Genomic DNA, 25,019 nt, shown 5'->3' on the forward strand with positions numbered 1-25,019 from the left:
GGAACTGCAGAGTCTCCTAGGAAAAATTAATTTTCTAAGGAGGTTCATATCCAATTCTGTAGGAAAAATCCAGCCCTTCTCCTCCTTGCTAAGGTTAAAACAGGAACATACGTTTAAATGGGAGGAACAACATCAACAAGTTTTTGAGGAAATCAAACATTACCTCTCAAAGCCACCAGTTCTGTCCCCACCAAAGAGAGGCAAACCACTCAAACTCTATGTTTCGGCATCAGAAGTGTCCATTGGGAGTTTGTTGGTTCAAGATAACAAGAAATGGAAGGAACATGCAGTCTACTATCTGAGCAGAACTCTAACAGAAGTAGAAAGGAAATATTCTGCAATTGAAAGGCACTGTCTAGTCTTATACTTCACTGATGTGAAACTCAAACACTACATGCTGCCATTCACCACCTACATCATTGTCAAGACAGACCTAATCAAATACATGCTAACAAGGCTAATGTTGAGAGGCAGAATTGGAAAATGGACTCTGGCTTTGACAGAATTTGCTTTTAGATATGTTTCTCAGAAAGCTGTTAAATGACAAGCCATAGCAGATTTCCTAGCAGATCATCCAGGAGAAGAAATTGAAAATATGGACTCTTTGGACATATTAAATGCAGATTTGTTGACTAGAGCTCATACATGCCTTAACAATCCCATCTATTTAGTTCACCTTACACATTGGAAACTGTACTTTGATGGATCAAAGACTGATATAGCTTCTGGGGCAGGGATTGTTTTAGAAGATCCACTAGGGATCAGACATTATTCTTTCCAGCTAGATTTCCAGTGCACCAACAACAAGGCTGAATATGAGGCTTTAATCATTAGCCTAGAAATGCTGGTGGAATTAGGAATCCAATCTGTGGAAATTCTGGAAGTTCTATGCTTGTGTTAAAACAGATTGCTTTGGAGAATACAAGTGTTTAAGTCTTTCTTTAGCTGTCTATCTAGTGGCAGCCAGAAACCTTCTAATAGAATTCTGAGAAGCTACTTGGGAACACATCCCAAGAGAAGAAAACTTTGTAGCCAATGAATTGGCTCATGTAGCAACATGAATACAAATGCCTGAGGACTGTGTACAAAAGATTATCAAGGTAGGAAAGAAAAGTCTACCATCTGTTCTAACCAGAGAAATGGAGATAGATGTCAATTCTGCCATAATCATTGAAGATGATTAGAGAAGTCCCATCATAAATTACTTGCAATATCCAATCTTGCCTTATAAGAAGAGAGTCAGAATCATGGCTTTGAACTACCTTATGTGGAATGGAGATTTGGTCTGAAAAAGCAAAGATGAGGTACTTCTGAGGTGCCTGGGGAAGAAAGAATGCATGAAGGTCATGGGAGAAACCCATGAAGGAATCTGTAGAGCTCATTAAGGAGGAAGAAAAATGTGCTGGTTAATTATAAGGTATGGCTAATTCTGGCCAACCATGATGAAAGATTGCATTGAGTATTCCAAGGGATGTGAGGCTTGTCAAAGGCATGGCCTAATCTAGCAGGCTCCTTCGGTTCCCATGAATCTAGTAGTAAAGTCATGGCCATTCAGAGGATGGGCAATGGATCTCATTGGCAAGATTTATCTAGCCAGTAGTAAGCAGCATTGTTTTATCATTGTAGCTACAGACTATTTCACCAAATGGGTGGAAGCCAAGTGTGAAACCCCGTATTTATAATAGTATATATAATTTGAAGAATTAATATTTTGCCATTTAATTTATATATTATATTATATTGTATATGTGTGTATTACATAAATATCCTATTCTATTATATATATGTGTATAACTTATATATATATATATATGTATATTATATATATCTTTTGCTAATAGGTGGCTTCATTAGTAAATGGATTCTTGAATGGGTAGTTAGGTGTCAACAAGGCATGCTAGTAGCCTTGTCAACTCACCATGAAGAAATTAGAATAGGATTTAATCACCACAACGTGTCTTCCTAGCAATTCTTTCTTATCTATTGTTGACTTGGAATGCAAGGCCTTATTGATATATTACTTGGAGATTAAGTTCTTACATAAATTTGATATTATCATGTACTGTAGCTACCGTCTTCACCACACTATATATAGACCATTCCATTCCTTTGTTTTTCATTCTCATTTCAGCATTTGTAAGTTTGTATGAAGAGAAGAATAGAGAGAGAGAGAGAGAGAGAGAGATGGTGAAATTCTTGGAAGAGATATCAGGCTTAGCTTGTATTTTCTTAAATTGGAGCAATGCTTTGGAATCGAGGTAGGGATTTCTTGGGAGCTTTTACATAAGATTGATTTAATTAAATTTCGTGAGCTCTATATTATGTGTGATATTGTATAATGTTCTTGATATGAGATATTTATGTATAGTGAACTATTTGAATAATGTTGGCATAATTATATCATGTCATGGTAATTGGTTGGAGTTGTTGGGTGGAGAAGATAATAATGGAAAAGAGGGTAATGGATATAGTCTTTTGTGTAGTTGAGTCTAACTCTTGGCAGGTACCAGGTCTCAGGGATCCCACAGTGCACATGGTTTTTATTGGGTGATTCGGGACTGGCGAAAGGGAGTTAGACAAGATGACTAACAAAAGGGGAATTATGGGATGATTGAAATGGGTGTTAGTTCATATAAATGGGCATTCGGGACCAAGTGGTATAAGCATGGTATGGGACGTGCAGGTCTGCTTGTCCAATTATATGAATTAACGGGATTAGAATTGAAGAGCATTCATGTATTATTATTATTATTATTATTATTAATGTGATATTTGGCTGTGTGATTGCTTGTCACTTAATTTAGTTATATCAATCTACTGTGGTAAGGTCTCATGTCCCTACTGAGCTGTGGTTGCTCATCCCTCACCCTGTTTAAATTTTCAGATGAATTAGTGGGCAAGAAAAGGAATAAACCAGTTGAGGCTGAATTAGATGAGAGTGTTAGAGCTTTATTTATTGTAAAGTTGTAAGATTTTGGATGTATTTTTATAAGAGAAGTTTATTTTAAACTCATGTTTCGACATCTTTTTATTTTATTTCTTTTTATTTTATTTTCTCACGCACCGGGCACGGGATTTCCACCTACCCCCGGGTCCAGGCGTGACACCAAGCCCATTAAATCCACTACATCTCAAGAAATCATCACCTTCATAGAAGAACAGATTATACAAAGGTTTGGCATTCCAGAATCAATCACAATAGACATAGGATCTTCTTTCATATCTGGAGAAATGCTAGATATGGCAGAAGCATTCAAATTTAAGCTACTTCAATCCACCCCTTACTACGCTCAAACTAATGGACAGGCAGAATCCAGTAACAATGTGATCATCAACCCTATGGGCATATATGACTTCAAAGAGAGAGGCAACTAACATGACCCCATATGCTCTAACTTATGGTCATGATGCAATTCTACCTATGGAAATAGCAATCCAATCTCTCAGAATTGCTCACTAGGACAATCTTACTGGAGAAGACTACTCTCAAGCCATGCTGCTAAAGCTAGAAGGATTGGATACAAGTAAAATTGACACCCTCAACAAACTTTTAGCAGGAAAACAAGCTGTGTCAATGGCCTACAACAAAAGAGTTAAAAACAAGAGTTTTGAAAAGGGAGAAATAGTCTGGAAAGCAGTTCTGCCCCTTGGAACACACATAGCTGGTTATGGAAAGTGGTCACCTACATGAGAAGGTCCTTTCATAATTAAACAAATCCTTAGAATGGTTTTGGAAAGTGATCTGATGAAGTGCTCCCAACCAACCCTGGAATACTACTATCATTTACAACCTCATTCACAACCTCATTCACAACATGCTGACCACTTTTTGCAGGCCCCTTATAGTAAACTTTTAAGCTTGTAACCCTTTGTGTTATATCAATCTTTTTGCAGGCCCCTTATAGTAAACTTTTAAGCTTGTAACCCTTTGTGTTATATCAAGTTTGTATCCAAGATCTATCCCAATTTTCTTTAAATCCAATAATGACAGAGAGTCATGAATACAGTTGTCAACATAGCATACTTTGCCTCCCTTATACACGCCATTCTCCAACATACCAAAGTGGTGGAGTTTAAGAGTACACAACTCTTCTTTATCTACCACATTACACAAAGGTATGCTTACAAACAATTTCAATGATAATGAGGACAAAGTAAACAAGGAAGACAAAGTAAGTGCAGGCATGTGCAAGTGTGAAATCACTTCCATGACAAACCGACAGAAATGGGACCACATACAATAATAAAGACTCCAACTACATTTTTTCCCACCTTAAAGCCAAAACTTCATTGTCAACAACAGGACCACACATTTGCAAACATAATATATTGCAATATAAAATGCAGAAGGAATATTTAGGTTATAGTAACTTACCATACTTGGGGGGTTCTCTAGACCACCGAAAAATTGTCTCCATTTGAAGAAGCCTCCACACACTGTAGACCTGACACTTTTCTATGTGATTTCCATGAAACTGAAATCCTATATTTGTACTTTATCACTTTTTTAACTCAAAATACTTCACTACTTAGTCCATTAACGTATAATGCTGAGATAATGTTCCAAAATCCCCCAAAAATTGAAAGTCCAATGCCTCTCGATTTGAAAACCCTAGACGCGATTTTCCCCTTTTGCTCAGACTGCCATTTCTGTGCAACTATCGTTCTCTTCAAAACCAAAAGATTCGTTTTAATTAACTGAAAAGTCATATTTGCCCCTCATGAATTTATGAGATTCTCACAGATGCTTGCTACGTCATCATTTTAAACGGAAAAAACTAACGGACTTGACGGAAGGACTACTGGTGCAATAAAACACACAGTTGAGTGACCTTTGCAACTAATAATTAAGTTTAGTGACCCAAATGCAACTACGGGTATAGTTGAGGGACCATTGCTGCAAAAAACCCATTAAAGTGTTTGATTATATTAAACTTGACGACAAATGAAATTTAAGTAAACCACATGACTTTTTTTTGGGGTCAGAAAACCACAGGACTTCAAATCCCGAAATTGAAACCACATGAAAATGAAAAAGTTCAAATACAAAAAAATAAAAATAAAACAAAACACCCATAATTGTATTGCCTTTTTTCTTATATGAAAAAATATATAATCGTATTGCTTTCATATTTTCATAAAAGATATGGACAGTGGGTGACTAAAGTGACAACTATTTTAATGAAATAAACATAATAATTTATAAAATATCTGTTTGATAATTATTTTCTCTTTTATTTTTGTAATTCATGGGTCCAATATCGCCTGTAATCTAATTATGATATGTTTTCACCTAAGAAATCTAGTCATCGTTTTATTTGCTAACAAATCCAATCATGAAATGTTTTTATAAAAAATGGTTTACTTATTGGAAAACGACATATGCCCAGCTGTGCTGTCATAAAAAATCATAACCCCTCTTTTCCTATGAGTATGACCGTCCCACCTAACAAAATTTCTAGTTGAACCTATCTCTCAACTGCTATTATTTGTTCCCGTGCTGCACGCTGAGATTCTAGCTTGAATTTAGACTTGGTGGGGGCACTGTGGAGGAAACTAATGAAGATGCGGCGACCGGCGGTTTTGTTCAGAGTAAATTACATTTTACACCCTCGAAACATAGGTTATTATATTTCAATTTGGTACCCGACTATCAAAATCTTACAATGTGCACCTCGTCTTTGCCTCTTTGCACTTTGGTCCCCCATTAGAAATTCCGCCAGAGGCGATGGACGTCATAAATGGAGCCCATACTCTCGCTGGGTGAGAAGAGAAGCAAGATCTGTCATGATGTATGGAGGGGAAGGGGAAGGAGGAACGGTGAGAGAGAGCAAGGAGTTGCAGGTGGAGACATTTGTTATGTTGAAATGTAGGCAACGGAGGAGGACTAAAATTGCAATTTGATGTAAAGGTGATGGTGCACATTGTAACATTTAATAGTCGAACAACATGACATGTAGTTTCGGATTATAAAATGTAATTTAGTCTAATTAAAGAATACTATGTACTTATGTCGCAAGTAAGTAAATAAAAAAAGAATTATGTACGAAAATTATTATGTGTATATTCTTTTTTTTGCTATTATAGTGAAAAGTAATTGAAACATGTTTAGTTCAATACAGAGAGAAGTGGCAAAAAAATAATCAAGAAATTAGTAAAGACACCAATGTGTTCTAAAATCTAAATGATTCTAATAGAATATTCCAAACAGGTATCCGGATCCATATCTATATACCCCTTTTTTTTCATATAGATGTTGTTCTTATATAGCAAGCATTTCCCATGTGATTCTTAAACATACAGCAACCATGGATAATTTAAGTGGGGTCAGGACCAGCTTGTTAATTTAATGAGAAAATTGTGCAGGATATAGTAAGTACAACAGTCACATGCTACCGCTTCGACATGATATTATTTATTAATCCTTGATTTTTGTTGTTGTTGATAAGTGATAGGAAGTCATCACAAATATATATTGTCCACAATAAAACTGCATCACAATTAAGTATCGAACTCATCATAAATTTATATTGTTCTCGTTATCTATGTGAGTCGAACTTGAGATCTCCCCCCTTCAACCACCATGAGACAGATACCAGGAAACGACCCTTCAACCAAAAACTAAGAAGAAATCTTTGACAGATCTTTGACAACCCTTTTTCCAAATTCCAAGTGTCTATAAAGCCACAGCACAAATTTTTTATTTGCAGAGAGCTAATAATTTGATGGGGGATCACAGGGAGGACATTAGGTTTGGTAACATGTGCATGTCAGTATATTAAATATTTAGGTTGAATTTTGTCGGTCTTGCTAATAATTTGATGGGGATCACATCACATCTCATGTTTGCTGCATTTTACTCGAAGAAGGAAGGACTCCGTTGATTTTATTTTTAATAACACTATTCCTAAAATATCTACTTTATACAAGTTTTAAGGAAAGATTCTTTGATTAAAATTAGTAAGAAAACTGTTTGCGAGAAAAGTGTGTTTGTTCTATTTTGAGTGAATATTAAGGGAACTCATGGTTCATTGGATTTATTTGGGATTTTGGTGATATAAATTTAGAGTGATATGGATATAAAAATTTGTAGTGTTTGGGGCGAATTTGGTTGAGATGATGAAACGGAGATTATCTTAGTGTTGAATTTGGTTGGTCGGAACCATTAATTCAAATTTAGTTGCAATTACATATAGTGGGAGGTTAAATTGCCTATGTACTCGACCAAACCGAGTAGATCACTTATGTGGGTGGTTTTTGTTCTGCTGAGTTTTTGAGTAGGAGATTTGAGAATCAGGTTGCTATTTTCATATTTGAGCCCAACAATCCGAAATTATGTGGATTTTGTAATGGACAAGTCCATATTAGACTTCGACACAAATTAGTTGCTAATTGAAATCTGCAATGGGCTTTCTTTCATGGCCTAATCCTTGTGTTGAATGAAAGGGTAGCAGCTTTTGGATTTTTCATCTACCTTACTTGTTTTGCCAAGCCCAAGGTTTTGTTTTTATTTGCCTTGATGAAACCCAAGGATTTGGACTTATTGGTTGAATTAATTTCTTGACTATGTCCTTCTTTTGTCTTCTTGTGGGGGCAAAGGATTGGGGCAAAGGACCTCTCTCCGTCTATAACTTTCTTGCCGTTGTATTCTGGATACAAAGGCTTTTTTTCTTTTCTTTTTTGTTGCTTCCTATTTCTTCCATGTACGGGTGCGTGAAGGATGTCACCAAATGTCACATTACTTTTGCTTTAACTAAATTGAAATCTCTGACTTTGTTCTTCCCGTTTTCGACTTCATGCTGCAGCGAGAGCAAAACGAGCTAATTTATGAGCCACAGTTGGCTTCTCTAAATACAAATCGACAGGCACCCTTGGCATGAGAGAAAAAGGAGCCGGCAAATCCTCTACTAAGCACAGCAAATCAGAGGTATCTGCACCACGCGAGTCCAGAACAGCTGATATATATATACCTTGCATCTCCCTCCACGACCAAATACCCAACACTCTGCTGAACAGCGAAGAGCGGGCCTGCAACTAGGGCAAGCACCTCTGCATGATTGGGAGACAAAACAGACCTGAAAAAGCAAAGAGCAGTTGCTGCAATGATTCCTCATACCACACAACCACCTAACTCACCCTGTATTAATTCCACACGAACACTCGCACTCGTTTTTATACATATATATACAAACAGAAAAAGAACGCAAAAGGACAAATGACTGGTTACTCATTCCACTAATGTCATAGACATCAAAGAAACAGTATAATTGTCAATACAAAAATCTTTTAATGCTCACTACTAGAAAACACGCGGAGGATCTGAGACTAGTATAGCAAGGGCTAGACAATGTATTTGCAGCCATGGGTTGGCTACGGATAAACCACATATTACATCATTGTGTTTTTTACATGGTATTGTCATTAAGAGAGAAGAATAACAACTTAATCACGGTGGTATATATGCTTCTTGAGAAAGTAGAAGACATTTTGAGAGATTTAGTTGAGAGATTAAGAGAGGGACATACATAATCATCTTCCCTAAAAACTCAGCTAATGGATTTGTGTAAGCTAACTGCAAACTCACTATGATTAGTTACAACAATTTTTCCAAATTAAGGCAAACAAAACAATCCATTCGATCTATAAAGGTGATATCACGATATTAACCAAGGACTAGCAATTGAAATTTCTCCTACTCTCAAGAGCATGATTCACATCACTAAGCTGGAGGATCTTGCCAGACTATCGAGACTTTTCCCAATGAAAGTGTGCTCTCCATTTTTATTGCCTCATTAAGGCACTTTTAACACAACTGAGAACATTTCCAACTAAACCATATTTGTTTGGATTTTGGAATTTTGGCATTCAATTCGTCAATCTTGTTATGAGCTGATTGATGTATACCACAACATTAGCAAGCCACCTGCTCTTTTTGAACATATTGGGAACGACATACACGATAGAAGACATAGAATCGATGATTAAGTTTGTCTCTCCTCAGGCTTTCTGCCTCAGCATGGTTTAACAATGCCAAATCTCTTCCATTGGTTGATGATCTCCCTTTCTTTTTGATCGGAGTGTTCGTTGTATTCTCGGAGGTGAAATATTGACAAGAGCTAAGACGGCGAGTCTCTGCAATGCCCTACGTTTATGACATGGCAGTACTACTCCTAGGCTTGCAACAACAGATCTAAGAAAGTAAAACACTGCAGGCATAGATGCATGCGTAGGTAGATAGGTGTCCCTTATTAACTTCTCAACCAAAGAATTACAATTTTTTTTCTATTATATATATAGCTGCTCTAAGAATTAGAGGCATAGGTGCATACTTAAGTCACAACACTGAAGGCCTCTCACTCACTTAATTTCTTCTTCCACTGCTTCTCAACCTCTGTCTCTCTTTCTACTTGTTAATTCTTACTTGTTTCCTTACACTTGTTACATACACAATTACATAAAACTGATTTTGTAGCAACAAAAAGAAAAAGTCAGGGAAGAAGTTATGTATGGTCATATTCTTGACCCAATTTTGGTCAAGAAAACTGAGCCATATTTCAACAACTCTTTTTGAGCTCCGGAAAACATCCCATTTTCGAGAAGAGGAACAAGTACTGCATCGCCCTCACGTCTGCCCTGTTGCGAGACCCTCTTGTTGTCTGATCCAAAGAGTGATTTTGATAGGTACACAAGACCCCAATCTTCTTTGATGACATCCAAAGAAGCCAGTTCAAGCACCGCACATGAAGTTGCAACGCAAACCAAATTTTGAATTCCATGCATCCTGGTTTCTTTTACTCTCTCACACTCATAAATCTGAAGCTCATGAGCACCTGCAAGCCAAACAAAACCACAAACAGAATGCACGGCCCCGAATATATATTATTGGTGGCATGGCTTGCAGCAAATGACTAGGTCAAAGAAACGCTGTAAAAGTAAAATACATCTCCATGATCCACCAGCCTCATCTCCAAGTCCACCATATGTCTCCATGGAAAAGAGCTTCTTGAGCTTCTCTGCTAGTCACCTTATTTGGAAATTTCCAAAGAAGATTGGGGTCTTGTGCAGCTATCAAAATCACTCTTTGGATCAGACAACAACAGGATCTCGCAGCAGGGCAGCCGTGAGGGCAACGTAGTACTTGTTCCTCTCCTAGAAAAGGGATGTTTTCAGGAGCTCAAAAACAGTAGTTGAAACATAGCTGAGGTTTCTTCACCAAAATCGGGTCAAGAATATGACCATATAACTTCTTCCATGGCTTTTTCTTTTTGTTGCTACAAAATGAGTTTTATGTAAGAGTTTACGTAACAAGTGTAACAAAGCAAGTAAGAATCAAGAAGTAGAAGGAGAGACAGAGGATGAGAAGCAATGGAAGAAGAGATTAAGTGAGAGAGGCTTTCAGTGCTGTGACCTGTGAATTGCGATGGGAAATGGGTGTTAATAAAGGGAGACCTTTGCCTCCACTGTTTAGAGCGGTTTTTAATTTTTGTTTTCTTTTTTGTCTTTTGATCATAAGGGTCACCTCCTGTATCATTGGGATCTATGCCCTGCAGTTCCGTTTGGAATTGTTGTTGAAGTCGTAGAACTTGTGCTGCCACGTGATAAACATTGCTACATGATTCCTCACTATAAATACCTTTTTATAGAGACATTATTGAGAGTGTTGTCTCACATTTAAAAAATAAGGAACCTAGGGTTTAGCCAAGTTGAGAATGCAAACATTGGCTTAGTCAAGTTGGTATTGCCAATTGATTTTAGGATGGAACCTCAATTTCATTCATGGTATCAAAACAAGGCTTTCCACGTGTTGAGGCCAATGGTCACACATACTCCCACGTCACACATATATGTATTGTCCACATATTAGACTTGAAAGTTTGCCACATGTGGTGGCATGTTGAGAATGTTTATTATTATTTATTTTGCATGACTTTATGTTTTTACATTTATTGTAAAATCAACAACTGAACTAAATGAGAATTAAAGTACAAGTGGCTTGTAACTCAAGTGGTTAAGAGCATTTACCCATACATTCGAGCTTCTATGTCCAATTCCCTCCCACTAGAACTAAGTTAATGACTATAGTGGGTTGTAGCCCAATGATGTTTTTGGGTGGAAAAAAAAAATTCAAACCTATATATTTGGTGTGTTTAAATATAGTCCAATATGTATTAATTTATTAAGTCCAACAAATTCCAATTCTTTATGAATATAGTTGCATAACAACAATAAAAATACATATTAAAATAGGTACACTTTCAATTTTGTTGTTGAACATATTTTCATTTTGATAATATCTGTTTTTTTTTTTGGTTGCATCTAATATGTAAGTACGATATGTATGTATTTATTTTATGTTAAAGCTTAATGGAAATTCATTAATGGAGCTATGAATTAGCTTATTTATATTATTTAATGTATACTTTTATTTCTAAAAAGACTAAAGAAAGTTGTGAGTATAAAAACAAAAAACAAAAAACAAAATTGATTTAACCCTAAATCTTTTAGCTAGCCCACTCATTGAAAAATTCATAACTCTGCCCTTGTTTCCTCCTCTCTCAATATCACGTATCTAAAAAGAGAATTAAAACCTTTATAATTTGCTAAATTAGAAAGTGTGATTGAAGTTGAAATTTTAAAGAAAACTTATAGAATAGCTTTATAAATTTTTTTAAATAAATTTCAACTAAAGAATAAAAATTATGGTAGTAGATGCTCTTATGAGCTAATAAGCAACTTGATTGCCACTTCACGAAAGCCCCTTGAAACACCCAAAAATCATCTCCTTGTCAGGGGCCTCATGGTGAATCAACATGAAACCTCCCTAAATTGGCATTTAACGAACAAATTCAATAAATAAACATGTGACACTACATGCAATACATGTGGCTTGCTACTACTACATGCAATACATGTGGCTTGTTATTATATTGCTAGGCCTTTTTATGATTTCACCATATTCACATGGCTTGGTACATACTTTTTTTTTTTTTTTTTTTTTTTATTCTTTTGCATTTTATGAGGCAAGATTGGGCACCTAAAGGAATATTTAGATCTACAGAAGAGTAAATGACTTAGGGCTGATTTGGAAGTGATTATGGGAGGATGAGAATCATTTAGAGATTTTTTATTTAAACCTCGCACTTTTCTTTGTTCACCCCAATACTTAAATCATTAAACTTTTAAGTTTTATTACTTGTAAAAGACAACAAAGGTTATCCAACTTAATACTTAACCCTAGTACATCTATACACACACCTCATCACTCTTTATATTAAGTTTTAGAAAAATACAAACTCCTCTACATCCTATTGCCATATTACCGTTTTTGTTTAAAAACGTAGAACATTGAGGAGCCTACCTCTTTAAAAGCTGTGTGAGAGTTGATGGAAAGGATTGTTGATTGCTTGGCTGTAATAATCTTATTCTATTCCCTTTGTTTCATATATCCAACTTTTCAGTTGTTGCATTGACAATGGGAAAGAGCTTATCAATTCATTTGATGTACATCTTGATGTATATTGATCCCTTACTATTAGATGTTTTGTCACAGTAGTTTTATTTTCATCCGACCTATTGGGTTTTGTAAACTTTTATAAAGTTTTAAACATGAAGTATCCTTTGCTAATGGACTCTAGTCCTGTAAAAAAAGGTTTTAACTTGCATGTCAGTGGTCTGAGGTTCGAACCCTAACCACATACCTCTTTGTCTGATTAGTTAACCTTTTTAACAAGCAATTAAAATAAGCCACGTTATGCAAAGAAGATAATTTGATATTGTACGTTGAGTATTTGATACAAGGGTTGGTTTAATAATGTCAGATAATTGACCTTTTTCTGTTGGGTAAAACATAAAATAAGATGTTGTGGTCATTAGTTCACTGTCATCAAAAAACAAAACCAAACAAACTATAATTTCCCATACAAGATAAGCAAAAACAAAAAACCAAAAAAACCTTGTGAAAACGACAAAATCTCATGTATACTACAAATATTGTTTAATGATTTAGGTATTGGAGTGAACAAAGAAAACTGTGGGATTTAAATAGAAAAACTCTTTTATTTTTTATTTTTTCAATTGTGGTGTATTTAAGGGTAGGGGAAGATAGTGGAGTTTAAATAGAAAAACTCATCATTTATGGAGAGGATAATCATTTTAATGTGGTTTTCCACATAATTACTTTAATGTGATTCTTCATAAAATCACTTGAAATCACTTAAACTGATTATCTAGAGAAGTGATGATTGTCTATCCAAAATCACTCTCAAATGAGCCCCTCTCGTTTGTGAATAGGTTTTTATAAGAAGCACTTACGCTCATAAATCCTTCTTATAAAAGCGTTCTTGTTATAAACAATTAAAAAATTTAAGTGCAAGAACTTTTAAATTTTAAATGCCGCGTCAAAACCCTTTTGATTATTTAAAAGCATTTTTAGTCATTCCATGCTTTGAAAAAAAAACCCCTTAACTTGTTGAGTGGGAAGTGAATAACTTTTCTAAAGGAAGAAAGGTGTACCAAGGGACAAAACTGTTCTCATGAAATAAGCATAATGATGCATGAGAGATCTCTTTGATAATTGCTTTCGCTTTCATTTTTGTCACTCATGGCACTCAAACTCAATTGAAGGGGTTTAATGGGCCCAATACGGCCTGAAATTCAATCATGATTTGCGCTCTTGCTAAGAAATCTAACATGTTGAAGAGAAAAAAAAAACCTTTTTGTTTTTGGTTTGCCAAAGTTAGGAACGGGGAGGAAGGGGAAACTCTCTCACACACAAGGACCATGAGGGTTTAAATCCAGGACCACTTGGGAGCACGCCAAAGATCTAATAGAGCTATATTATTCACGAAAGGGTGAATTTCATTTAGAAAAATACTTCTCTTTTGGAGACAAATTAATTAATAGAAAGTTTTTAAAATTGATGTTGGGACAAACTTTGACACTAAATACAAATGTGGAAGACCTCTGACTATGCCTATTTGGCGGAGCCAGAAATTTAAGTAAGAGGGGGCACCTTTAAAAATTCAAACACTTTCTTTTATGACAAATCAACCTAGTTTTTAAGAAATCCTTAATTTTATCACTTTTCTCTTTTTTTTTTTCTTTACTTTTTGTATGAATAACCTATCACTCTTTTATGATAACAAAATACATGCAATCCAAAAGAAATTTAGACATAAAAATGAAAGAGAAACAAAGAAAATAGAGGCCATTTAAGAATTTGTGCGGAATTTTATAATATTTGTACAATATACTAACATAAAATTGTATGTACAACAATAGTTGAGAGGGGGCCAGTGCCCACCCTGGGCATGCACTGGCTTTGCCAGTGCCTATTGTTGTTGAAATTGTATATTTTTATTATTTATTTGTAGATAAAATCTTAGACTATATGTATATTTAATTGGTTTTTTCCCAAATCTTCTCTGGACTACAGTCAAGGGCAGCCCTTGCCTTGGTTCCGCCCTTGCCTCATCCGCGTCCGATGCTCCTTCCATTAACCTCGTTTGTTATAACCGTCTCACCTAACAAAATATGCAGTTATGGGATCAAGACCCGTTTGATTGTTTCCTCATAGATTAATGGTATTTGACCCACAGATATTCTAATGGTTAACATATATTCTAATATGATTTCAAGATAGGAGAAGCTTGATGAGAAAAAAGGCATGGACCAGAAAGAAGGGACAAGGGTTTTCTCTTTTATTCCTCTTAGTGTGGAAGGGGTCTCAAAATCCTCCTCTCCTTCCAAAACCTATGTACTATTTATAGGGGGAACAAAATGGATTAATTTACAAGCCGGTCACCTCGGCTCAGAGCAGAGCCATTTATGTCACATTAGATCCGTCAGATGATGGGTGGTCAAGGTTTGTCCACGTCCTCTGCCTATGATGACCTCTACATTTCTACTAGGAGGCGGGCGTGGGTAGACTAACCTGTTGCGTGCAGCGGCAGTCCCATTTGGCCAGGTGGTGATTCGAGCGGTTTACACCTAGCTTTTGAAGGGACGTGGGCACATCTTACAAAGTGTGAGGAACCTGTGGGCGGGGAGGTCTTGTCATCGACGTGGATGATGCGCATCCTCTTGAGTTTCCTAAGGCAGCTCAGAGTTTGAGGCCGAGGCGATTTGTTCATTTTTCCCGGCCCAGTGTATGAGGCCCACGTGTCATATTTTTATTGGGCGGATGAGCTCGGTATGTGCCGAGCGTCAACAAATGGATTTAAAGTTGTATACGTCCCACTGATTTTGAAAGTTAGGCAAGAAAGAGACTTGCAGAAATGGCATCAAGACTGGTTTTGAGACTTTAGGGGCTAATTATTTGTCATATATATATGTGTGTGTGTGTCACAGCCAAGAATTATTGATCTCATGGCATTTTTTAAGCGAAGTTACCTTCAACAAATCTTTAGAGGATATATATGTCTCCTGAATTTGATTCCCGCCGTCATCATTTCATTTGACATATGATCTTTTTTGGCTTTGAATAGTGATCTTAGATTATGTACATTTCTGAAAGAGGAAACATATCAACCTTTGAGATCACCACCTCCACATATGTTGGTTCATTATTGTTTATCCAACCCAAACCAGATACAAAGAACAGATGACAACCAGAAAAGGACGTACCAAATTGTGAGGGCCAAGTCTTAAGGCAGATTTTTTATAACAAAAGTTGGCTCCTTGCATGTAAGATCACTTATTCTTTCACGTCGTACCAATCACAGTTTGATGCGTAATTTTTTATTACTTAATTACTTGATCACTTCTGTCTTTTTGATCTTAAAAAAATATATTGTAATTCAATGTGTTGAATTCTTTATAGAGAGGACAACCATCTTTCAATCCTTTTTCTGAAGGGCCTATTGCTATCTCTAATCTTCCTTCAGCTAAAGCAATAGCAACAGAAAATATGACAGCGATATATTAGGATAGGAGCAATAGCAACAGAAAATATGACAGCGATATACGAGCAAAGCGATTAAGAAGTAGCAAAAGAAGAATCAATAAATTATTGAAGAGACGCCATATTAGGATAGGAGCAATCATGCAAGGAGTCAGCCACCACCTTGTTAACTGGAAAAAGTTTGCAGAATATAGTAAGCATAACAATCACATGCTTTGACATGATCTTGTTTATCATGTATGCCACCGGAAAAATAAAACGTCGACACAGATCTTTAACAACATTTCACAAATTTTTAATTAGCCAAGTCACGTTAAGATTTTTGAGTGTGAGTGTGACGATCATATTGTCATGTAGTTTTACTAATTCAAAAATTATAATATGAATGACTACATATTTGATATATTATTGATTAATGTATAGTATTAATGAATAAATACACATATTTTAACGGTATGACCTTCCCACTGAAAAAGTACTCGTCGCAATACATATGAACATGCCCTCAAAATTACAAAGAGATGCCTTTCGCTCTGCCCTCAGATATTTTTATTTGAGAGCTAATAATTTGAGTGGGGATGACAGGGAGGACATATTGTCAAGATTTGGTAACATGCGTGCCAGTATTAAATGTTTTTTTTGGAAGTATAAAGAAAATTACAAAGTATTAAATGTTTATGTTGTATGTTGTTGTTGCATATATAAAATAAACTAAGGGATTTTTGTAGAAGGCTTAATATCACAAAACATTCTTAAGATTTACGAAACTATCAGATTGCATTTTTATTGTTTTTTTTTGTGTCATTCGTGGTCCTCAAGGTATTAAATGCTTATGTTGTATGTTGTTGCACATGTAAATAAACTAATTCATCAAAATAGATATGCTGCATAAAACTAACTTCTAGTCATATTTATTTAACAATATTTATATCATATTTATTGGACAGTTTATTTCAAATATTAATATTTCATTTTAGGGATTAATAGTTTATTTCATAGGTCAATAAAATGAACTCTGAAATGAAATTTATTTCAATAAGTTGATCCACCATAATAACTCTACAACCTCTCTCTTATTGACACATGGACAACATTACTTTTTAATTTTTAATTTTTTCATTGCATTTAATTAGTGTAAACTAGCTGTTACCAAGGGTGGAACTTCATAGCCTAGAAGAAATAGCATGTATGTTTTATTTTTGCAACTTGAATTATTAATTAGTATATATGATTTTTCTTGTTTAGTATTTCTTGTTAGGATATCATGTCACATAATGATAATAGACCGGCAAAGAGAGAAAAAATTATTTATTCATTCTTCAAACACAAGTGGTAACGATAACAATGATACATCTTCTGCATCTGATGTTGATACTTCAATTCCTGAGGAACTTACTCAACTCAGATCTCAAGTAGTTGAACAATTTGTTTGATTTGATATTTATTTATATTTTGTACTTCTTTGTGTTATATTTTCTCGTAATGTGGCCTTGTTTGATTTATAAAAATTTAATTTATATTTTTGTTTCAAAAGAAAAAAGGCTTATAATATATCTCCTGTAAAAAATAAAATTTAGCCTACCCCTATAAAAATTCATGGATCTGCCATTGGCTGTTACTTAAATCCATAACATATAGAGATTTAAGTAATTAAGCAATAATTTGAAGGGGAATTGAGTAATGTAAGTACTTATTATGAATAATAAAATCATCACTAACATTAAATGGATTAAATAAGAAAGAAGTAAATGAGATTAAGTAATTAGTTAATTGATCAACAATATAGAATAATAAGTAATTATGTTAATTTCTATTTTGAGAACTAGCTCGTAAGAGTTATGAATTCGAGTTTCCATGTATAATAATCACAAAATAATGACTAACATGGTGGTTAAGTTGCTTTAGAATTTGGAAGAGACAGGGGTTCAAACCCCTTCGATGTAGTTGGACTCGCGTCTATGACAGCCACCAAACGAGGGATCTGGGCTAGGCCTGCATTGTGTAGCTCAAGTTTTCCTCCCTCCATTCATTAGACAATTTCTACGGCACTGGACAATTTAGTACAAGGAAGTGGTTCAGAAGTTTTCCAGTGTGTGGGCTGTGTTTCGGGAGCAGAGAAGGTAGTGAGAAGAGCAAAAAATGAATTAGGCCTTTTAAAGGAAAAATAATTGGACTCTAAGAATTGTTTTTTTAATAGTATTTTTAATTTTTTTTTTCCTATATATGTATGCACCAATTTTCAAAATTTAGTGGCATGATCCTTTGGGTCCTAGGCTGTCACCTTACATGGGCCAAGGCTCTTGAACTTGATAATGTGTTTGTTCAAGTATTCATCATTCTAGTTTCAAGAGATTGATAAGCATAGTGTTTCTCCAACTTCATTATTCAATTAGTTAATTTTTTTTAATATTTTCTTTTAAAAAAAAAAACCCTATGCCCTATTATTTTTTAAATAAATCATAGTAATTTGATGAAAATGAGAAAAAAAGAGAGAGTAAATTATAGTAATTTAATCTAAACTACGGGGAAGGGGGATTCAAACTAAGGTGCAGAGTGGGGAGCACGGCTCTAGCCAACTTTACTAAACCCATGGTTGCAATTATGTTGTGTTTTGATGTGCGATTGAGGATAATTCCATTGTAGCTTGAGAAAAAAAAAATGTAACAATACACAAAAGAAACTAGTTATTTAACTTTAAAAGGCATTCTAATTACAAATGAGCATCTAGGCCAATTGTGAGATGGGCTTGACACTTTTTAAGTGGCTAGGGTTCAAAATCTTGGGATGTATAGCCACACAGCCTCAAACTGACATACAGGACCTGGTAAAGGAAAGAGTGAAAAATCCAGACAATAATGCAATGTGACAATTATTTACCTAGAAATCATTTTCTTTATGCATTTTAGAGTATAGGGACATTATGTTGGTTGGAGGAGGGGCAACCTAATCGCAAACATGCTTGAGAGAATATATGTTTCAGCAAGGTGCTGCTGGGGTCTATCGTGAAATTTTATTCTGATTTAAAAACCCTAGAGATATAGATGATAGATTTTGAAAATAAAATAGAGATAGGGAAAAAGAAAAAAACTCACTTGATAATTAACATTCACCCATTTTGAATTACAACAAGCACTACCAAAGAAGAAGAATGAGAAAATCAATGGGAAATCATTTTCCTCATTAGCTAGGGAGGGAAGCTATGTACTGATTTGATGATTTCTAGCTGTGCCATCTTTTCATAATGGCGGTTCTCATGGCCTCCTGATCACTATTGAACCCATAAGGCACTCTTGCCACAACATCTTGAATCATCAACTCTTTCACACTTGATATGCTTGCATGATAAACTTGTAACCCTAGCCCTTTGAGTGCGTTCATCAATCGAGCATACGGGTAGTCTTGATCCGGACACTGAACTCGTATTATCGCTTCTGATCCCATGATCTTCACATCCACTTCCACTGGCACAACTGTTCTATTATTATAACTTGAATGATGATGATGATGACTATCAACTATGGAGCTGCTGCTTTGGCTAAGGTGATGATCAAGATGGCTAACACTACCCGTTTTGGGAGTTGCAGGTTGCTCTTGGATTTTGGCCTCCAATTCCTCAACCTTTGCTTTGAGCTGATTGATGTATGACACAGCATCAGCAAGCAAAGAGGACTTGTCCATTTTGGAGACATTGGGAACAACAGACCGGAGGACATAGAAGCGATGATTAAGCTTCTCCCTCCTCTGCCTCTCTGCCTCGACATGGTTTGACAATGCCGATTCTCTACTAGCTCCATTGGTTGACGATCTCCCTCTTTTTTTCGAACAAGGCTTCGCTGTATTCTCAGAGGTGAAATTGCCAATAGAATCAGAAGGTGACTCTGGTGATAACCCGCCTATATTGGTAGGTGCTACTTCTTTTCTGCCACATTCTGGGGAAAATGTATTTAAAACATCGATGTTAATAATAAAAATTGAGAGTATGAAGACATGACAATATCGAAAAAGTATCGATATCGAGACAGACTGTTTGAAATCTTTAATTGACTTGCTTACCTTGTCTGGTTAACTCTTTTTGAACTCCTAAAAGCATCCCATTTTCTAGGGGTGGAACAAGCACATCGCCGTCACGGCTGCCCTGCTGTGAGATCCTGTTGTTATCTGATCCAAAGAGTGATATTGATAGGTGCACAAGGCCCCAATCTTCTTTGATCACATCCACAGAAGCCAGCTCAAGCACCCCACAAGAAGTTGCAATGCAAACCAAAGTTTGAATTCCATGCATTCTAGCTTCTTTCACTCTCTCACACTCATAAAACTGAAGCTCATGAACACCTGCAAGCCAAACAAAACCACCAGAACAAAATGCTCGGCCCAGTATATTATTGGTTGCATGGCCTGCAGCAAACGACTGGGTTAAAGAAACACTGTAAAAGTAAAACCACTCAGATCCAGTGACATCTCCATGATCCACCAGCCTCATCTCCTCCAAGTCCACCATGTCTTCATGGAAAAGAGCTTCTTCAGCTTCTCTGCTAGTCACCTTCTTGGTTAACCCAATTTTGGGTTGGTAATTATTGGTCACCTTGTTGGTTGTTTTGGATGTCAAGTCTCTGTCGATTTGGAAATCTCCGGCACCCCATGACAAAGCAACTTGGCCATTGCTGTCTTTGGAGGCTCGCCAGAAAATGGAATATACCCAACATTCAGGCCTGCTCTGAACTAAGAACTGGAGACGTTGTTGGAATATGGCTGGGTTTTCTGGACCAAAGTTGGGTGAAGAAGATGAGGATATAATTTCTTCCATGGCTTAAATCTTTCTGCTACAAAAATGAGTTTTATGTAAGAACTGGGGAGCAAGAGAGACAGAGGATGAGAAGCAGGGGAAGAAGAAATCGAGCTTGTGAGGCGGTGACTCTGGAAATGGGTACCTTTTATACTTAGAGCCGCTTTTTTTGTTCTTTTATCAGAAGTTAAAATAGGGCACGTGTCCAACCTCTTCACCCCGACATAACTCTGTTAACTTGAATACAATTTAAATATTAAAAGCAAAAAAACAAAACAAAGCAAAAACAACCCTATACCCTAGCTAGCAGCCGCCAACTCAATAACCCAGCCAACACTCGACAACCCACACTCATCTCACAGGCGGCATTCACCTCTCCTCAACGCCGGGCAACCTCATCCCCTCCTCTCTGTCGCTCGCCAAATAGGCTCTCGCACCATTCCGACATCTGAATTTGGAAGGCAACCCAGCAAGCTTGGAGGCCGCGTTAATGGCGATGTGCAGAGAGAGCTTCAAAATCACATTTGGATCGATGTCTCGAGATCGTGGTCATGTTATGGAAGAGAGAAACTCAGGGAAGAGGGCTGGTCTGCGGTGAGGAGGAGAAGGGGTTGTGGTTGCGGCGGGTGAGGTGATGGTGGTTGTTTGGGTTTTTCTTTTCTTTTAATTTTTTAGTTGTTATTTAATTCATTCAAGTTAACAGTGTTATGTTGGGATTAAGAGATTGGACACATGTCAAAAAATTATAAAATGGTACATGGAAAATAGAGACATCGGATCCAATCCCAATAAATATACGCCACCTATTCTTTGATCTAAGCATGAAGGATCAATAGTGCCTCCTTCGCAAGCAGAAGGGGCGAGAGAAGCCTTTTTTCAGAGAGTATTTTTGTTCATTACTTTAATCAAATGTGTATAACCATCATTCTTTTTAACACTTAATACGTTTCTATGGATATAACCATAATTCCACAAAAATCAAAGTAAAAGAGGTAAGGTTATGAAATATTTGTAGCTCTAATTCTATTGGTATTGCGTTCTCTTCTCTAACTTAATTTAACCTTTAGGCAATTCGTTGCTCTAGTTCTATATGTTTTGATGAACCTAAGAGTGATTCCAACGGACAGCCTAGCTCAAGGCTGGGGGAAAGTTGTTCAGTGAACAGCCCAGGCCCGGTGAAGGTGTAGGACCCACTAACTCGGTGGCCGGCGCGGCCAGAGGTCCAAAGCGAGGCGGCGTCGTCTTCTGATACATGCTCTGATACCCCCTCTGATCGCTATAGTCCCCCGATTTGATTTTTTTCCTGTTGCCATGTGGTGTCGTCTGGGCTCTCCGATCTGATTTTTCATCCAATCCAACGGCAGCCAATTTTTTTGCAATAAAATACTGAAAAAAATTCAGAAATTTTTTTAAAAAATACCCAAAAATTAATGAATTTTTTTCTATAAATACCAGCTTTTTTTTTTTAAATTTATCTGAAATTTGAAATTGAAAATTTTATCCGATTATGAGATATGAAAAGTATTGACACATAGGAACCCAAAAATCTTATCCGAAAATATTATCCAAATTAATTATTATGGTAAAAAAAGTTGTGAAAAAAATAAAATAATGAATAGTAATTGCCCTTTGCCATGACAACGGATGGAAACGGAAAATGCTATTTGTAAGGGCAACTACTATTTACGTGAATAGTGGCTGCCCTAACTCCCTCCTTGCCATGATTAAAGGCAAATGGATAAAATTACTCTAATTAACAAGTTTGGTTAACTTTTTATATTTGGGCTCATTTTGATGTTCCATTTATTTTAGAGTGGTGATTTCCCCACTCCTTTTTCTCATATTTTATCCACTTACACTCCTTTTTTATACTAAAAAAGGAGTGTAAGTGGATAAAATAGGAGTGGGAAAATCATTGCCCTTATTTTATGATCTCGCGATTCACGTGGGTTGTTGCTATTATATTGTTTTTTTAAAGGCAATCATTAGTATTTTGTAGCTGTGAGATGTTAACATGGAAATATCCTTTTCAAAAATATATATTTTATTCCTGCACCTTCACGCAAAGACAATATTGCCTTAATGATGTTTGGAGGACGGTCCATCCACCCTTTTTTTTAAATAATAAGTATCATGGGGTGCTCAGATCAATTTGCGCGTGCCTCTACTAATCTTCATTCGCAAAACTGAGTCTGTTGCTGACTACCAAGTGTTAAAACTACTGGAACTTGAACTGATGATCAAATCCAACTAAATCCCAGAGTCTTACACAAATGGCGGACAAACTACTGGCCTACTCTTGATGGTTAAAAATAAATTGTACAATGGCTTCGCAACAATGATCACCATTCAACTTGCATATATAAAACCGACCAAAATCTACGACATGCCTTTTGTTTTTGTTTTTCTATATAAAAAAATGCTACATTTAGAAACCACTCCAACATACTACGGCCACACAGCCAACCCCAATGTTTCCTTCCACCATCCATTATGGAAGGGGGAGCAGTTTGGTGGCATGAATGTGGGTTATTTTGGAACCCTAAACCCTAAACCCTAAACCACCCAAAAAGATTGGGTACGAGCACCCTATATAGATCATTTTAATATGAACACTCCACCTTTTTTTGCTCAATGAACACTTGAAAGCTCTACCTGGATCCTTCCAATGTGATGTGAATACTTCTTCAAGAGGAAGAAAGGTGCACTAAGTGACAAAACTGTATTAGTAAGATGTGAACATTATATTTATAAAAAAATATGTATATATATATATATATTCTTTTTTATTCTATTCTGGTAAACATTGAGACAAAACTGTTTGAGCAATATTTTGGACTGTAGCAAAAAAAAGGTTATGTTTGGTAATATTATTTTTCTTTAATTTTGGTCGCTTCTCATGGACATGGTATGGGCTTCGTGGGTCCAGTATTGCATGTTCTGGTCATGTGTTTCCTTTTCTCATGATATTGTCTTGGTTTTTTTTCTTTTTCTGGTCTGAGTCATGATATGTTTCTTTCTTCTGTTAAAGGGAAAAAAAACAACGTGCTCTTAACGGATAAAGATGTCTCCTATAACAATGCTCTCAATGCTCTCAAATGCTCTCAAATTAGCGCTCCTCAGAAAATAAATAAATTATTTATCTTCTTGTCACAATCGTCTCAACGCTACAGCATATAGCGCTATGACTGTGAGGTGCTCTTTATTTAAATAAAAAAAAAAATAATTTAAACAATGATGGTAAGTAAAATTAAAATTTCATATTATTCATTTATTCTTTATGAAAGATTTCGAGTGAAATGGCCGCATCATGTTACAGTATTATAATATAGATAGATGACAATATTGATATTTCATTCATTTATCTACGGTATTAATGAACACACATGTTATAACATGGCGATGTGATAGTGTTAGTGTGAAATTGTGTTGACATTTCCTAGAACTTAGTGTTGGTTTGGAAGTATCATTTAGTTGTAAAGTTGAAGCAAAATTGCTATCTTTGATTTCTAGAAACTGCAGGACTGAAACAGCTCAGCAATCCTCAAATTTTAGAATTGTGACTTAACACGTATGAGACATTTGATATGAAGGGTAAGACATGTCATTTTTCATGCACTCATAATAGGAACGTTTTTTGGAATCTAATATGATTTTATTTCCCTATCTTCCTTGATTTTAATAAATTATAATCCATTTAGAAGTGCATCTCATTTAGACATATTTTGCAATATCCTTTATTTATTATTTCTTTCTCTTATGAATAAATTATTATTTATCTTTTAAGTAACTTGCTTGGAAATCATGTTTTTAATCATATCACAATATTAAAGGTAGTGATATATTCTTGGTATTAACCTAAGAATACTATGACTCCTTTAATAGTGTGATTATCAAAAACATTCTTTTAAAACTGGAACTTTCCTTTTCTATTATTTTGGACTTCACGTGTGATCATCATTAGAATAGGAAAATATATTTTTGATTTTATTCAATTCGTGCAAATCAAGTAATTTGGTTTTGACTAGGAAACATATCTTTGGTTATTTGGTTAGCCATGAATGAAATTGCTTGTGTTGGACGTGGAATTTGCTTTCTAGGGAAGAAAAAGTTCTATAAAATAAGACATTTGTCATCTTTGTTTAGAGAGCTTTCATGATCATATTTTCAGTCCATAAACTTTGGAAAACTGAGTTTTTATTTTAGATAAATCATCAAGTGTTCCATGTTCACTTGGTGATTTATCAAACACTTTTATCATTCATATTGCCTTCATTTGCATGTTCGTTGAGTCATACAGTTGAGAGCACCAAGACCATGGTGGCAGATTTTCTC

General features: G+C 35.8%; 1 protein-coding gene and 1 long non-coding RNA gene across 2 annotated transcripts; one reads left to right on the forward strand and one right to left on the reverse strand.

Moving 5' to 3' along the window:
* Window positions 1-1,859: 1,859 nt before the first annotated feature.
* Window positions 1,860-3,009, forward strand: LOC148915172 (uncharacterized). The gene is made up of 2 exons (XR_016122114.1): window positions 1,860-2,258; window positions 2,885-3,009. It is a non-coding gene; the product is annotated as an uncharacterized LOC148915172 (long non-coding RNA).
* A 15,961-nt stretch (window positions 3,010-18,970) lies between these two features.
* Window positions 18,971-21,590, reverse strand: LOC103337393 (transcription factor bHLH14-like). Its single transcript, XM_008240547.2, has 2 exons — window positions 19,955-21,590; window positions 18,971-19,830 (listed from the first exon to the last, which is right to left on the reverse strand). Exons 1-2 carry the CDS (start codon window positions 20,703-20,705, stop codon window positions 19,121-19,123), a joined length of 1,461 nt encoding a protein of 486 aa, XP_008238769.2. The 5' UTR covers window positions 20,706-21,590; the 3' UTR covers window positions 18,971-19,120.
* Window positions 21,591-25,019: the final 3,429 nt, after the last annotated feature.

The sequence above is a fragment of the Prunus mume genome, linkage group LG7 (genome assembly GCF_029339155.1).
Source record: "Prunus mume cultivar Tortuosa linkage group LG7, ASM2933915v1, whole genome shotgun sequence".
NCBI classification, from domain to species: Eukaryota; Viridiplantae; Streptophyta; class Magnoliopsida; order Rosales; family Rosaceae; genus Prunus; species Prunus mume.

Coding starts and splice junctions, on each gene's coding strand:
- LOC103337393 (XM_008240547.2), bottom strand. CDS start 20,705: ATGGAAGAAATTATATCCTCATCTTCTTCACCCAACTTTGGTCCAGAA. Junction 19,831..19,954: donor AAAAGAGTTAACCAGACAAG/GTAAGCAAGTCA, acceptor CATTTTCCCCAG/AATGTGGCAGAAAAGAAGTA.